At 38.2% G+C, this 17,471-nt stretch overlaps 1 protein-coding gene across 2 annotated transcripts; it reads left to right on the plus strand.

Annotated features, from left to right (window-relative positions):
• The first annotated feature begins 7,540 nt into the window (after positions 1-7,540).
• Positions 7,541-16,983, plus strand: GET4_1 (Golgi to ER traffic protein 4). 2 transcript variants are annotated; one of them, XM_051219385.1, is made up of 4 exons: positions 9,564-9,884; positions 9,919-10,034; positions 10,074-10,280; positions 15,395-16,983. In XM_051219385.1, exon 4 carries the CDS (start codon positions 15,424-15,426, stop codon positions 16,402-16,404), a length of 981 nt encoding a protein of 326 aa, XP_051066977.1. In that variant the 5' UTR covers positions 9,564-9,884; positions 9,919-10,034; positions 10,074-10,280; positions 15,395-15,423; the 3' UTR covers positions 16,405-16,983. The 2 variants fall into 2 exon arrangements, with proteins under 2 accessions (XP_012795373.1, XP_051066977.1); XM_012939919.3 differs by lacking the exons at positions 9,564-9,884; positions 9,919-10,034; positions 10,074-10,280 and adding an exon at positions 7,541-7,591.
• Positions 16,984-17,471: the final 488 nt, after the last annotated feature.

Consider the following 17,471-nt stretch of genomic DNA (forward strand, 5'->3'; position numbering starts at 1 on the left):
CACACAGTTATCAGGTGACTTCAAACCTCTACAAATTACAAGTCGGAATAATCCTGTGTCACCAGCTGTGTTACCAATAATCCCACGACCACGAAACTACCTGCACTCTTGAAAGCACGCTGACTGGTTCCGGAGAGCCAAAAGCTGGCAAAGACCGAACTCGACAACACAGAGAACATGAGAATAATTCGAACAATGAACTATCTTAACTCCAAACAATGACATTTTATCATTAAAACCAATACAGAACACTATCTTCTAACCAATATTCATTAACTGACAGTTAACTTTAGAGGTATGATCGTCTTTAAAATCGAAGTTGCAAAAAATTTACAGCCTAATTCCGATTACTAACAAGTGTATTAATTGAATGGATATAATCACTTCTTATGAACCTTATCGATTGTTGCATATCCTTTGGGTTGTTAAACACCATGAACTCTTTTCAAAGTACAATTTATAACGACTTCAGATGTCTCGCTTTTGAGCATGCATAATTCAAAGATATTCCTATAGCTAATCCAGACAGAGAACTTTATCTTCGTCATCAGGACTTTGTTCTTCAACGACTTAAACATCATTTTATTAACTAAAACATATATAAATGAAAAATTTGAACAAACTTTAGAATTCCTTGGGCATACCGTGAGCGCTCAAGACATTTTCTCTCCGAAAAATAAGGTAATATTCATCAAGCTCAAACTATCCAATTCCAAAAACAATTTCCAAAATCACTAGGAATAGTCTATCTGATTGGCGAAACTATGGTCATAATAAGCCAGAAAATACCTGAAAACGTACCGTAACATCACGAAGAATGCATAGAGAAATCATCTATTTTACAGTCCTCATGACAAAGACTATGAATATTGCAAACTTGTAGTGGCGTTGAGCCCCAAGTACACAATATTCAAAGCTGAACACGAGATAACTGGGAAAATAGATATTCAATATTTAACGCGGAGAAAAACCCAACGATGGAGAAGGCGGGAAGAATGAATGAAATGAATCCGAACCAATCAGACGGCATGGTTCAGGCTTGCAGGCGTCATCACTCTTAAGTGTTGTACCATAATTTCTTATTCATATTAAATATATTGTTTTATCTCTAGCCTAAGTTTGTTCATCATATGTTGGTGATTGGTACGATGCAATATGTTGGTGTAGACAATGATGTGACTTACACGCGAGGTATTGTTGATTATGCAGTTACGTCATGAGAAATGTACGATTTTAGATATAAGTCTATTACCAGAGCAGTACTAATATCATAGTAGACCATAATTCTACATTGGTAAGCCTGACTAAAGAAACACAACCTATTATTATTCCTCATTTTCACTTTGACTTTCTAGATCGATTTTTATTTATGAAAACCCATTATTCTAATAGTCCTCTGATTAATGCTCACATGTATTTTCGTAATGTTATGTTGATCAGTACTCATAACTTACTAGCTCAATCGATAATAAAAACTGGTCATCTATACTAATTTTTAGTTTTGATGGTTCATTAAAAAGCTTTAATAGCACTTACATGCTTCAAGGAAATAAACTTGTTTAAGTGTCAAGCTCTAACAAATATGACCTGTAAATGACGTAAATATATATTGACTAGCAAAGTAAGCAAAGACTGAATGGTTATCTGGACCTAATTCTTCATATTCTTTCTTCACTTAACATTTCAATGTTTTAAATTATGGACTATCCTGTAATATCTTTTTTTCCGACCACTGCCTGCCTAATTTGCAATTGCTGGATTCCATGGCCAAACTCAGGATACGAATGCTAGAAATTCGCGATGAGTTTGAATTATAAACTTCCTGCAATCTTCGATCTCATTTAAACTGTTCGTTAGGGAATGCTACGTATTCGGTTTCAATTAATTTTAGATGTAAACACATTCAGTCTACAATACTGTGTTAGTTCAAGAACTTAATCAACAGTGCCTCATATTTTAGCCAGATTCGAACTACTGTATAATTCAAATTCTCATTACTTGGAAACAAAAATAACCTTGGCGAGTTTTGCCCTTTTTCCCTTCCTTGGTTCATTTACTGTGATTTAAGTACTTCCTAATTTATATAGATTTTCTCCATCAGACTGGTCGTATATATTTCATACAAGCCACTCCCAAGACAGTAGAAATATTCAATACTTTTATACTACAACATACTACTAAGAAAAAAGTGTGTTGTTTAAAGATATTTCTTAATTCTAGTTGATTTTGACACATATTTGTAAATATCACTAGGCTAAATGCAGGAACTTCTTATGGAAATTTTCTAACGCATCATATTCCTACCTAAAGTTACGAAAGTTGTCTTAACCATAAAATTATTTTTCTGGCCATGTTTATTATTTTCAAATTGTCATATACCTTAATAATCTGCATTTTAACCTGGCCCGTACATACGTTGCACTATAACTCTATGTCTTTTAAATTTAAAAATCATGTGAATCGCCCTTAACCTTTTTCAATAAACCCATCATAGTCGTTATCGCTAAACCTATTTAGGTTTATGAAGTGGTCTGCCATATTAATAACCTAAAAAGACGAACATAATTTAGATAATAAAGTTACGAATTTAGGTGCTATCAACTGCGCTAGTATAATAACTAGACTCTCAGGTAGTTGTTGGCTAAACAAACATTTAAAATCAAAACTCCGGAACCTACTACTAAAGTTAACACTAGATGAATGATTTGAATTGAAAATCATAGTATAATTAGACAACTCGGATTATTTAATGCTACAAACTTCTGCTATTTCAGAAGCACATAAAGCAACAATACCCATTTTCAACTGGCTACTCTTCAATCAACAATAACTAGTTAAAAATGATGGTTTAGAATATCGTCATAAAAGCACTGTCATAACTTAACGACCACGTAGTATGCTTGATAAAATTGATGAAATTATTAATCTATCTAGATTAGGCAGTTACGCCATGACAAATGTACGATTTTAGGATTAAGTCTATTACTAGAGCAGTACTAATATCATAGTAGACCATAATTCTACACGCTCATATAAAAACAGTGATGGTTATGAGGCGATTGACTAACCAAGCCAAAATCTGACATGAAAATGAATAGATTAGCTTATATGGGCGCTAGAATAACTCATGTGGGCTTGGCGTTGTACCTTACATTGCAAATGGATGATTTCTTGTACTCACCAGAATGACTGCCATAAGATCTGGGATATAGAACGTTGTCATGACCATTGGTTTGGACCCTGTAATGTGCCTATTGATGGACTGAGAAAGTGGGGGTTTTATGGATGAGTAAGTGAGTATGTATAAGAAGGGTTGCGATGGTGATGATCATGTGACGGTTAGGGAACTGGAGTTGTAGTCCCGTCAATATCATCGGGGTATGCTGTGTAACGCACTGGATACTTCATGCTAACAACGTTTGACTCATATTATCTGATTGTCTTCGTTTCACGTCTATGTTAATCGTTGTCCGTTGCCTTTATTATCAAACCTAACTGCATTTTATGAGCGTACCGAAATTCAGATGAATTTTTCTCTACCAGACTGAATCACAGTACATAAACTATCTCCAATTCGTACGGTAACCCAGCAAGTGCTAAACGTTGCAATGGTTTGTGATTTGAGTGACAGAGTGGTGTAGGCTATTTACGTCGACAGGTATAAGTAGTATGCAGCACTAACAGAGAGTGGAAAACTTGACAGCAGGAGGGTATGAAGGTTGACTTCATGAAAACAGAAATGGAATAAGTAAGAGATTGTGAATCTGAAGAACCAAACAGAATATGAGGGACAAATTAATGAACATACCAAATGGAGTTCTTAGTGTCAGGTTCTCATATTTAACCAAGCGACTTTGTAATTTTGTATTAAAGTACATTTACTTGAACTCAGTTGTATTCTCATTCGTTACAATGATATTAAACACAACTGTAGATATTATATAGGGAGAGACAGCATGTAACCCAACACAGTTCTTACAAGAACTATGAAGATTTATTCAGTCAATCTGTGTGATAATTGATGTTTTGTATTCGTTCAATCTATTTTGCGATAAGGTCATCTCAAAAACTAGATTTAGAATTAGTCGAATCAGATAGATTTGCATTTTGTTGCTTTCAGTTGATCATGTTAGCACTACGTTAATAAAGACGTCAGAAAACAGTCTAACGGTTTAAGAAAAGTGGTAACTTGGCATAGCTAACAGAAGAGCATTTTTAAACATAAAGATATGTTTACAATACATGTTGCTGCCACCATGTGTGTACATAACATCACTGGTTTATGCGTCAACATAAAATATAAATATTTAATGGGCGTTGAATAAACTCATCGTTGTATTACACAGTATGGTGTAAACGAATTTGTTGACTAATGCAGTACCTGCAATGCTAGTAAGCTCGTAAGAATAAAGTTCTTACTCAGTGATAAGGTTTATGTATAAAAATGTATGAGTACGCATTCGAAGTTAACAATAATGGTCCGAAAGACGTAGCGTGGCAGTCATTATATGTGTAAACAATTACTTAGTAATCGGCAAACGGTTACAAGGGGAGAATTTTAATGTTGTGAAAAAGCAGACAAAAATAACGAAAAAGGGAGTTGTCATAGAATGCATCATGCTTCACAAAGGAAGAGTATAAATTTTCTGGTATGATCTTATGTACGAAGTTAATATCCAAATTCATGTCAAATCTGAGAACAATAAGATATACATATGAAAGAGGTCAAGTGCATGAATTGCGCATATCAAATAAGCATAGTCGTTTCAGAGAGTATTTTCGGCTAATGAAGGTGTGTGAAAAATCTCGCCGTTCTTCTCTATTTGGTGGAAGATGTATTGTGGCTGATTCCACTCCTATAGTAAGTTTCCAAATATATTGCGATGTGAGAATGCAGTTTCTGTTACCTATGTTCGTATCACGAGTAAAAGTAGGTTCAACTCCACAGACTCTAGTAGTGTCTTTCGTATCAATCTCGTCAAAAATAATGACTTCGTTATTTCTTTCAGTGACTACTTGACAAATACTCCACAGGTTGCGACGACTGTAGAACGCTAGCTTATCTGATTAAAAATCTCATACTATTAGCTACGCGTCGAGTAACATGATAAAGCCCGCTATCCACCTTTATAGCAACAGCATGCAGTAGTCTCTAATCAACTCTTTCGTGGACCATTCGTTATAGCTGTTATCAAGTACTAATCGTGGTCTGGATGTTGAACCCTGATTCTTAATATTCGTACTTTAAACTGTCTCATTCGTCCTGCCCTTAAGATTACAGATTAGGGCTTCTGTTGTGATGTAATTTGTTGGCTTGGCCGCTTCTAGCCACGTCATCAATAACACAAGTTAGCAAACACTAACCGCGATTTCTGACTCCGTGTCGAAACTTCATCAAGTACCAACCCACCAGGACTGAGACTTCCAATGATAGTGAAACAGTCAATACACTCAACTAATTTACTCCATATCACTGGGTTAGGGATCGACGCACACCAGTACTGAAGAAATATTTTGCATTTGCAGGGAAAAAGTGTATCCTGAAAATGCTCATACTGTTGCTCAAAAAGATAAGAAAAACTCTAGATCTTGTCAGCGACTTCACCAGGCTAAACAATTTTGACAGTAATAAAATTGTGGTGACGGAATAAAAGGGATAAGTTTACGTAAAAAATTACAGTCATATATGCATTGATGTGGTGGTTAGTGGATGTCACTTGACCCTTGATTAATGAAGTAGCAGTTGAGGCAGGGTTCCAACCTTCTGTATAACAGTCGAGATTCGAGTCCTTTCATCTCCTCCAAAATAAAAACTATCTCTTGACACTTCGAATAATCCGAAACCTGTTCATATAACACATTATTTACTTTGCAAAACAACCAAAGAGAATATGTTTGCTAAACTTGATAACCAACAATTTGTAACATTGTAGATTAGGCCACTAACTATGAACGATGATATTACGATTCGTAAGGGTTTGTATATTCTTATTGTTGACATTTAGAAGCACGGAGTACGATGAACAGCTTGAATACAACTAGATGAATTGGACTTTGCAGATGACCTAGCTCCTCTGTTCTATACACATCAACAAATACAGGTGAAGCCAGCCAAAGTAGTAGCAAAAATGGAGCAGTTGGCTTCAACATACACAAGGGGAAAAACAAGATTCTCGAATGCAACATGAAGAATACCAACTCAATGACACTTGGCAAAGAAGCTCTGGAAGAGGTCGAAACTTTAACATATCTAGGGAACATTTTATGCAGGTGCGAAGGTATAGATTGGCGAAGTACGGGTAACAGTTCTACAATTGGAGAACATATGGAGCTCAAAACAACTGACAGACAACAACAAGGTTAGAATCGTCAACAAGAATATCAAGACAGTTCTCCTGTGCGAAGCTGAAACTTTGAGAACTACCACAACCATCATCAAAAATGTACAAGTATTTATAAACAATTTCCTACGCAAGTTACTCTTGGTTTACTTACCGGATACCATCAACAACAGCCTACTGTGGGAGAGAACAAATCATCATCCAGCTGATGACGACATCAGGGAAAGACGCTGGAGGTGAATAGGATGCAAGTTGTGAAAACCACCCAACTGTTTATTTAGGCAAGCGCTAACTTGGAATCTTAGCCTCAAGGTGACCCCTGACATATAGTACATTAAATAGTGAACACTTGATTATGATAACGCTTTTCATCATGAGCCAGCCCATCTCTAACGCCCTCCCAGTTGGTGAGGTTGCGGTACTTCCGGTTGTCTTTTATGAGAAGAGGCTCAGCAGTCATGTACGAACCCATGGTTTATAGCCTTCGGTTCGGGATGAAAACTGACTACAATAAACAAAGAGAATTCACGTTGTTTGAAATTATCAGACTCCCTTCACTGTCTTATATTTTTTCAATCATTGCTATAACTTTGCTTGTCCAGTTTATCACTTGTCATTTCTTATCGGCTGCCATTTTTGTACATTCTCTTTTTTTCTTAGTTATTTATTCACGTAGAGAAATAGTTTGCTATCTTCCCTCGACTCCTTCCCATAAAAATCTTACTCATTGCGATCATTGGTTGAATGCTTCGTAGTTTGATAGCTTCTGAGTATAAAGATCTCATTTCTTTGAGTTAAAGGCATTCATGTTTAATCGAATACATTAACCTCTAAATAACCGTCAGATACATGAGGACTAATGTAGCCGAGCAACTAAGCTACCTATGTCGACTCATACCAACAGACCTTGAGAAGTGAGCGTGAAGAAACCAGCCTGTTCACGCACACATTTCGGTTTTTGAACTCGACAGTATCATCGTTCAGTTAATTTGAATTCGTGCCATACAGTTTCTGCTCTTTTCTAAGTGTCTCGAAACTTGAAAACAAGTGAGAATATACTTAAATAATGCGTACAGACCGGTTGTTCGACCTGAAATAAAGTTGTACCGGATTTTTTCACTATTTCTATTCTACTCGTCTGGTCCGAGTAGCAATTGTTTCAGTTACTCAGTGTGGCCTTTTACGAAGACCGGGATTTTAACATTACGTGGCGCGGTCATATTGGTTGTTGGCTCTGTTTGGATTTTCACGTAAGTTGAGCTGTTCAGTTATTTGTAATATTTTCAACATTTTGACTATACAAACACAGATTTATCTCTTTTTCATGTTTACGTTCGAGGTTTACGGATCCAAGACTTCGTTTCATGACATGATCTGCCCAGTCATCTGGCTAGCCAGTTCAAACAACTGGTTATAATCAACTTTGATGTGCAACGGTCCTAAGTTAACGCTATCAGGTGGAGAAAATTTCGCTTTTATAACTGGGAATGTGGTTTAATATGTCATCTACTAATGCGAGTTAGATATACTGTTTGCTTTAGGATTATGCTCGTCTTCTTGTATCGGTATTGTCTTCGAATTTACTGCCTTTTAAATTATATTGCAAAGCGCCGTGCAACAATCTATTGCAATTGAATACATCGAGAGCGTATATCACCTTTAATTTTGCCATGATGTATGTCTTCATATATCAATAAATAAGGTAATTAGACAACTTTCTTCCACTGCTTTCATCTCTAAGTTTAACAAGAACCACGATCTCAACAGCAGTGACAGTTCACCCACTTCACAATTTATTATCGGCCACCTACTTGAAAATAGCGTCGTTAAATATTTCTCATATATGTGCATATGTAATATTACTTAAAACAAAAACGCTATCATCAATGAAGATTGGTGAAAGATAGTTACTAGGATGTTATAAAAATACTCGTAATTTTAAATGTGAAGGCCGTCGTTCATGTTTCATTTTGTTATCTTTATAAGAAAGTGTTTATGAAATCCTAGTTTTCCACAATCGGTTGTGGGCTGATTATTTCGCTATTAGTTACAAGAAGCGACAAACTGCTTTTGTTAGGTAGTTGCTGTTTAAGGTGAAGAGATTTTCATGGAACTCACTGACATCTCGCCGAAACTTAGTGCGACCATTTTATCACTCTATCCATGAAATTGATAGCACTCACCAAATTGAGTCACCAATTAAGTATGGCTTGGCAGCACATATATTGTGTTTCATCGCAATTTGCTCCACGGTATACCTGAGTAGAAGAGTCTGTTAACAATACTCTCCCAACAACAGTCATACTGTCATTGGTAGTACCAGTCATAAGTCAGTTTAAGGGTTTTGATTAGTGAAAATAAGGTAAAATGTAAAAGAACACGTTATCAACTTCCTTCTGAACATCTCATATGGTTTCATCTGCATACGTACCTTAAATAGATGAAACTTGATAACCACAGTCAATCTTGCCAGGAAAATATTATTTATGCCTCGCTGATTAATATGCCATACTGTGAAATGAAGTGCAAATTGTTGCGTCCTTAAGGCCTCAAAGCATCTGTTTAGTGAGCACATTAAGGTGCTAGCAAAAGCGAGGATAGAGAACCAATATTTTATAATTTGTTCTGGTCAGATTTATTATAATCCCTATTATTGATGCTACTCTGACGTGGCGGTCGGGATTGCTTATCGAGCTATACTAGCTGGAACAATCGTACCTCAGGGTCCGACTATACCAAAAAGTCGGTTGAAGTGCGGTAAAACTGAAAGCATCAGTCATATTGCTGGCTGTACAGAGGTGCGATGGCAATAAGGTGTTTCCCTCAGACAACCAGCATAACAATGATGCTGCCTTTCCACAAGGAGGGGTGGTGTTAGAAAAGGTTGATCCTAAAAATGCACACCGCCCTATCCCACGAATTTCCATCTCCGAGGGTAAGGTCTCGAGAAGTACGGACTTACTTACGCCTGTTACTCCTCGTGAAGAAGCATAAGCCGCTCACCAACATTCTCCATCCAACCCTGTCCTGGGCAATCCTTTCCAGCTCCTTACGGTTGTTATTCTTCCTTTTCATATCTGCTATTTCCCGACGTAATGTGTTCTTTGGTTTTCCTCTTTTCTGTTTCCCTTTAGTATTCCAAGTTAGAGCTTGTCTCGTGATGTAGTTTGATGATTTGCGTAATATATGTCCTACCTATTTCCATCGTTTTTTCGTAATTTCTTCAGCTGGAAGCTTGTTTGTTCTCTCCCAGAGAAGGCTGTTGCTGGTGGTATCCGGCCAATGGATGTTGAGTATCTTGCGTAGACGACCATTTATAAGTACTTGTATCTTCTTGATGGTGGTTGTTGTAGTTCTCTAAGTTTCAGCTCCATACAGTAGAACTGCCTTGACGTTCGTATTGAAGATTGTGACTTTGATATTGGTTGAAAGTTGTTTTGAGTTCCATATGTTCTTCAATTGTAAGAATGCGGCCCTTGCTTTGCCAATCCTCGCTTTTACGTCTGCATCTAAACCTCCTTGTTCATCGATGATGCTTCCCAGGTATGTGAAGGATTCTACATCTTCCAAAGTTTAGCCATAAAGAGTGATTGGATTGCTGTTCTACGTGTTTTATTCGAGGACCTTGTTGAGGTGTCCTTCTTTCCAGTCCATCGGCACTTGTTCCTCCTACCAAATCTTTTTGAATAAAAGGTAACGCATGTTTGTAGTTACTTCGATGTCTGACTTCAGTGCTTCAGCTGGTATGTTGTCGGGTCCTGCTGAACAAGTACGGAGCTAACGCGGAAATTGCTTACAAAGAGGCCGTGTGTGATCAGCTTCAAGCAGTTGTCCCTTGGGAACTGCGGTCACGCTCTCAGGTCGCTAGGACCACGTCTAACCCAATTCCCTTTACAGGTAGCACTAGACGAACCCTTTCACGGTGTGGGGAACCGGGAAGTAAGAACCGCCCTTATACCTCTAACAGCACTCAAGATCACTGTATTTATAATCAATTTTCCTCTCCAATTCATATTATTCCTTCCACACTGACTTTCAACTCTAATTGTCCTCTTTTGACTTCTTCCTCAAGTGTCACCATGGCAAACGATTCTAGTGCTCAAAACAGTGTCCCAGGTCTACTGAAACCTCGCTCCAAACTACACATTGGAGTCTTCAACGTACGCACCCTATGTCAAATCGGTCAACAGGCTTCCTTGGCTAGAACCCTAGAATCTCGTACCATTGATGTATGCTGTCTCTGAAACACGCATACAGGATCCCAGTGTGGTCATTCACTTGACCTCACCTCGGCAAAACGGAGAGCCAACAAGATACACCCTCCGTGTATCTGGTGACCCGACGGGCAGCTCTCGTGGACTGGCAGGAGTAGGCATAGCACTAAGCATGAGGGCGGAACAAGCACTGTTAGAGTGGATCCCCGTTAACAGTCGTTTATGTGCTGTTCGGCTTAACGGCTCCGTAAGAACTCGGAATTATAGGGACACACGTCATTGCCTTTTCGTTGTTTGTGCCTACGCTCCCACTGACTGCAGCCCGGATGAACTGAAAGATGGATTTTACAGAAAGTTTTCTAAACTTCAAAAAGCTAAACACTCAAACATAGTACTAGTCGCAGGTGACTTTAATACTTAAGCAGGTAGGTTAAACCAATCAGAAAGACATTTAGGTGGGTATTTTAGTATTCCAGATCAGCGGACAGATAGTAGTGACCATCTGCTGCAATTGTTCTCAGATAATCGTTTGTTTTTAGCAAGCACTAATTTTAAGCATAAGGAGAGACATTATCTAACATGGCGACCCCCTGCACCAAATCAATGATGGACTCAACTAGACCATATTGCCATCTGTCATCGTTGTAGAGGATCGATAGAATACTGCCGCTCGTCCTGGAGTACATGTTTAGACTCTGATCATGCTCAAATACGAGCATGCATTTGCTTGCACCTCACTGAACTTAGAAAAGCCACATTAAGAAGACCCATTAGAGTTGAACTCAGTGACGAGAAAGCCAAAAGTAGATTTCAGGAACAACTGAGGTCACACTTAGTTCTGGAAACGAGGCTGACCCAGATGTTGTTTGGAAAGATATACGAACAGCTGTGGAAACAGCAGTGACATCTATTAGTGATTTGAACCATAGGGTCATGGAAAACTAGTGGATTTCTGCTAGGCCTATTGCCCCCAAACGCCCTTGTACGGCCGAGGGTGGAGTCAGCTCTCACATGGCCATGTGTATACAGCAGGTGCCAGGGAAGTCCTACTCACTGCCTTCTCGCGGCATTACGAAATTGAGTGGACGAAAAGCGCTTATCTGGTGTTTTTAACCGGGTTAGTGGACACGTAGAATTCACCTAGGGGAGTCGGAAAACCTTGATTCCAAATCAATGTTGCACATTGGCTTCAGGATCCTGAGAGAATAAAATGGCATATGGACCAATCATTGGTCACCGGCTACCATGAGACTGCATCTCCTGAAGTTGCTCCACTGCCTTGTGGATCAGACCTTTAGGCCGAAGACTCGGGGTGTGGCCCCCTAAGAAAACCACCTGCTTCGGTCTGGGCATCCGGGCAGTATCCCAGCGCACACACAAACCAAGTAACTTGTGTGGCGCATATGTATTCGGTGCCTCCTTGTACAAATATTTGTGTTCAAATTAATAAATAAATACCATCCGATCAGGCTTCAAACATGATGAAGAGCGAAAACAAATCAGATCTTGGTAAACCAAAAGTCTACGGAACGACGTGAGCAGTGGTGGGCAACGAAAGCAAGAGATGGAAAGGACAGCGGCTGTAGGTAACATTAGACCGCTTTTCAGACTAATAAAAGAAACTGGAATTAAGAAGTCAAGTGTAAGTGATACGATCTCGGAAAAAGCCGACATTCAACCTAGATGTTCAGAATAATGGGTGGAACACATTATGGAACAGTTTAGCTGACCTCCAGCACTGCTACAACTACCCATCATTCTCAAACAGCCTGAATGGAACATTGAAGTAGGCCCTCTAACCCTAATTGAAGTTCGAAAAGCCATAGCTAATCTGAAATGAGGAAGAGCAGCTGGTCCGTATGGATTGGCTTCAGAAGCCTTTAAGGATGGTGGTTCAGCTTTAGTGATTAGGTTGACTAATATTTTAGCTAAAATCTGGGGATCGAATGTAATCCCATCTGAATGGTCTAAATCACTGATCGTCCAAATAAAAAGAAAAGATCAAAATCATCCTATGACAACCACAGAGGGATTAGTTTGATTAATATAGCGTCTAAAATACTAGCTTCAATAATTATCGGACGCCTAAAATAAACTCGTGAACTTTAAACACGAGAAAATTGGCTGGCTTTAGACCTGGTTATAGTTGTATCGACCACATATTCACCATTCTCCAGGTTCTAGAACACAGGCATGCCTATCGGAGTCCGGCAATAGTTGTCTTTCTTGACCAAACAGCAGCATTTGACTCTAGACCGAGAGGTTCTGTGGCAGTGTCTGTCATTGGAAGGTGTACCTCACAAGTACATAAACCTTGTGAAGGTTCTTTATTGGAACACTACTAGTCGAGTCAAAGCTTATGGCGAACTGTCATCTGTCTTTGCAACCTCAATTGGTGTCTGTCAAGGCTGTTCACTATCTCCATTTTTGTTCAACTTCATAGACATACTGATGGAAATAACGTTCTCGTCGACTGAATTTTCGGGCATTGATCCCCTTCCAGTAGGTCCACTTATCGACCTAGGATACACAAATGACATAGTTCTATTTGGTGAAGACGCTGATAAAATGAAGTCTTTTGGTAACACTGAGCAACAATGCTAGGACGTTTAAAATGCATTTTTCCTTCTCGAAATGCAACTTGTTGCTTCAAGACTGGTCTGCGTCAACACCTGGACTTAGGATAGGGAGTGGAGTAGTCGGACGCGTCGACAACTTTACTTATCTTGGAAGTCTGGTCATCCCTAATCGGTTGGTATCTGACAAAATCTCTGCACGTACTCAAAAGACTCGTGTGGCTTTTGCTAACCTACGTCACCTATGGCGAAGGTGAGATATCCGTCTATCAATTAAGGGACGAGTATACTGCGCGGCAGTTCGTTCTATTCTACTTTACGGCTGCGAAACATGACCATTAAGGGTAGAGGATACTCTTAGGTTAATTGTTTGCAATGGAGCAGGTGCATCCATTCTTTGTGTTCTCCCAAATTCTGATCTTCTGAATTCTTCATGTCCCTTTTTTTATCTTCCCAAATTTGTTTCACTGGTTTATACTCCTTGAATAACATCTTTAAACCCTAATCTTTCCGATTACTACTTATACTCTTACTACCTGTACCACAATGAGATTTGAATCGACAATTGTATCTCTGTGCGAATGTGGTATGGCAACTTGGACTGATGCATATATGTGCCTGGTCCTACGTTGTAGCTGACTGACTGGTATGGCAACTCGAACTGATGTACGTACGTACGAAGTTCTACATTACTGATGACTGACTGACTAAGTTACTAGTATTTGATCACAGATGTCTTAGAAATATTGCTCGCATCTGCTGGGATCACAGGGTAAGTAATAGTGAGGTTCAGATGCAGGGTATTAGGGAATGATGGTAAGTCGGTTGATGAGGTCGTGAGTCTACATCAACTGAGATGGTTGGGCCACGTGTTGCGTATGCCTGAACACCGATTACCACGGCGCACAATGCTGACTAGTGTTGGGGATGGATGGGAGAAAGTTAGGAGAGGTCAAACCAAAAAGTGGCATCAGTCCATAAAGTCACTATTTTCTGGTCTGAGCCATGTTAGTAGATGCACACTACTTAGTTAGGGTCCATGCGACTGTCGTACTTAATGGTTGGAGACTGGACGACATGGCTCAGAACCGATCACAATGGCGTAGGTGTATACACTCTTCATCTTCCCTTAAACAGTGAGATTAAAATTACTTTATACCTTTATTTCTACAAGTTAATTCTTTCTTCTTGTATTATATCCTTATATGCAATCTTTCTTCCATATATTAATACCATTGAAGTAACTACTTCTATGAATTTGATGTGCTAATGAGGTATGGCATATATTTGCCTGCTACTAATTTGTAGCTGACCGACTGACATATACGAACTTAGTTTTGCTTTGGTAAGAGGAGCTTAATAATTTTGTTTGACACATCCGAATCGTAGCCCAGTTTCGGGTACTAAATGTTGTACTCGTTTATTAAATTACTTCTTGGACCGGTGCATGTATGTGCGTGGTCCTACGTTGTAACTGACTGACTGACTGAAATCGCATTTACTGTTTAAAATAAAAGCCTGAATCAATACCAAATGGTTGGATAAAAATTCCCAGCTAAAATAATGACGAATGCTGATGATATATATGACTGCGTAAAAATATTAAATTCACATTGCTTAGACTGCTTTACATCCAATAACTAATGATGCGTTATATCACTCGATTACATTCGATCATATCGCCTCATTTCTCAACGGGTCAAATCAATAAAAACAGATATTAAAACGTTTTAACAAATCATAATTAGACTGTATGTAGGTAGATTTAAAGGATAGATATCATACAATGCAAGACAATTTTTTTTCAAGCAGACAAAAAGATCACTCATCAATAGTTGCTTTTATTCTGGTGCAAACACCAAGCTAACACTTGTAATCGTGTTATTTTCTAGTAACCCACCCTAGTTGCTATAATCGATTGTAATTCAGCAATCGGGTTTTTAAAAGAACGGAGTAGTTGGTTGTTATTAAAATTTCATTAATTAACCGACAGATAATTTCTCCTACTTTGTTCTACCCCAAGTCTACTAATAGTTCTTTCTGTGAACTGAATTGATGTAAAAGCTTGTATTCGTCCTACTTTGGACACATTTCAACAGATTATGTTATGACAAATTCAGTCGAAGTAGTTAGGTACGTAGTACAAATGTGTATTCATGTGCTGAGATACCGTTGACCTTTGATACATTTCATTGAAATGTTATTCGAATATTTCTCGACAATTTCCTAATTTTGTATTTCTCTTTGGTGTTTTCATCAACAGGTATAACTCCTCTATTAAACTTTGTTCAGATGTCAACGGTTGAACTAAAATTATCCAAGTTAGATCAACGACTGAAGTTGGCTGTCAGCGAACGACGTTTCTATGAGGCTCATCAACTATACAAGACCATACATTTCCGTTGTATTATGCGGAAAAATTATCAGGAAGCATTAAAATATTTGAAACTAGGTTCTGAGTTTTTACTTGATAATGAACAATGGGAAAGTGGTACTGAGTTAGCTTGCCTTGTACTTGAAGTGTATAGCCAGAGTGAAACAGTTTTGACTGAATCTCATCTAGATGAAATTTGTGAACTTTTGATACGAATGTGTCCTGGTGAAGAAAGGACACGTTTTGTCCACAAGACACTTCAACTTCTACAGAAGCAAAAAGATCTTCTGGCTGTGTTCAATGGATATCTCGCTCGTGTATTGTGGCAAGAAGGATCTTTCAGTGAAGCAAGGTTGCGTATCATGTTATCTTCTAATGGCTATGCGGCTGGTGTCTTCCTTGTTGCTTTGCATCAGCGATACGGGCTTCGATCAGAAATCGATTTATTTATTGCACAAGCTGTCCTTCAGTTTTTATGTATGAAGCAAATCTCAGTTGCCATATTAACGTTTTACACATATACACGACGTCACCCTCGTTTAGAGCCTGGGCCACCGTTTGCAGATTTTCCTTTATTAAATTTCCTATGGTTTCTGATGTTAGCCATTGAAAAGAAGTGCAGTCTAGCTGTATTTTCAGTACTATGTGAAAAATACAGTCCCCAACTGAACAGAGACTCTTCTTATTTAAAATACTTGGATAAAATCGGCCAATTATACTTTGGTGTTAAACCTCCCGCAAATGAAATGAATAACTTTTTTTCACGGATAATGCAAATGTTTAATGATGGAGACAAAATGGAGGATTCTGTGTCAAGTGATGACTTAGGTCGTTGTGCGCTGAATGGGAGTACCGATGTAAATTCACCAGAGGAAATGTGTTTTGAAGATGTGGATTAATGATTTCGCATATATCTCCACCAACTATACAGTGCCTTTCGATTTAGAGCTGGTAGTATGCACATACTCATCTTTATAGGCGGACTACAAATACCTACCCACGTAACCGACATTTGAATTCTGAGCGTTTTTGGACAATAATTTTGTCTTGCAGTTATGCTTTGTGGATCTGTTTTCCTCATGCATCTTCTAACAAATATTTATTCATTGGATGATTTTACTGTCGGTTTCTTTCTTTTTTTCCTGCTATAAACTTCTTGAGAATGCACAAAATTGTTAATATTGAAATAAATTAAATTGTGTACAGATTCTGTTCTAAATTTTTCAGTTTTGGTTGTTCATGCTGTGTAGCGTCTTTTTGATTATATCACGGATTGTCTTGTTAATTTGACACGTTTTTTTGACAGCCTTGGTTCAAAAGGGATATCTTGAACTGATACACTTGTTTGAGATTCTTTGCTGTGGCTCTCTGTTACGGTTAGAATTGTAGTTATAACCTTGAAAGCTCTTAATTCTTTACCAGATAAATGTAAAATTATTTGTGATACTAATAAATAACTGATAAACGAAGATAAATAGAGATCAGGTGTTGAAGTTTTCACTGTACAAAGAACAAAAGGAATTATATAAGTACTGTAAGTTGACCTAGAGTAATAATACTGAGGTCGTTTACAACTTACCTGATGCCACAAGATTAATACAATGTATACTAGAGTTAGTTACACGCGTATCGATTGCAATTTACATTATCCATCAGCTTACGTTAATCTGCCTGATTAAAACAGTAACCTAAGCAATTCTGCAACCTGTAATCGAAACGGTACGATGAACTTTTAGATCAAGCAGTTCGGTTTCCCGATTTTTTTTATAAGGCCCGCGCTCAAATGCATCTTGATGTCAGCCAGTGCCGGGTACTCGTCTACTAACTACTGTGGGCTTTTTAATTCCTTAGTATTTGAATAGAAAATTTTAAAATTTTTCATTCACTCTTTTGCAGTCAATATAAACCAAATTATTTAGCATTTAATGTTTACTTAAGCCTACTGCGCAAGCCATTACAATATAGT

The sequence above is a fragment of the Schistosoma haematobium genome, chromosome 4 (assembly GCF_000699445.3).
Source record: "Schistosoma haematobium chromosome 4, whole genome shotgun sequence".
Lineage (NCBI taxonomy): Eukaryota > Metazoa > Platyhelminthes > Trematoda > Strigeidida > Schistosomatidae > Schistosoma > Schistosoma haematobium.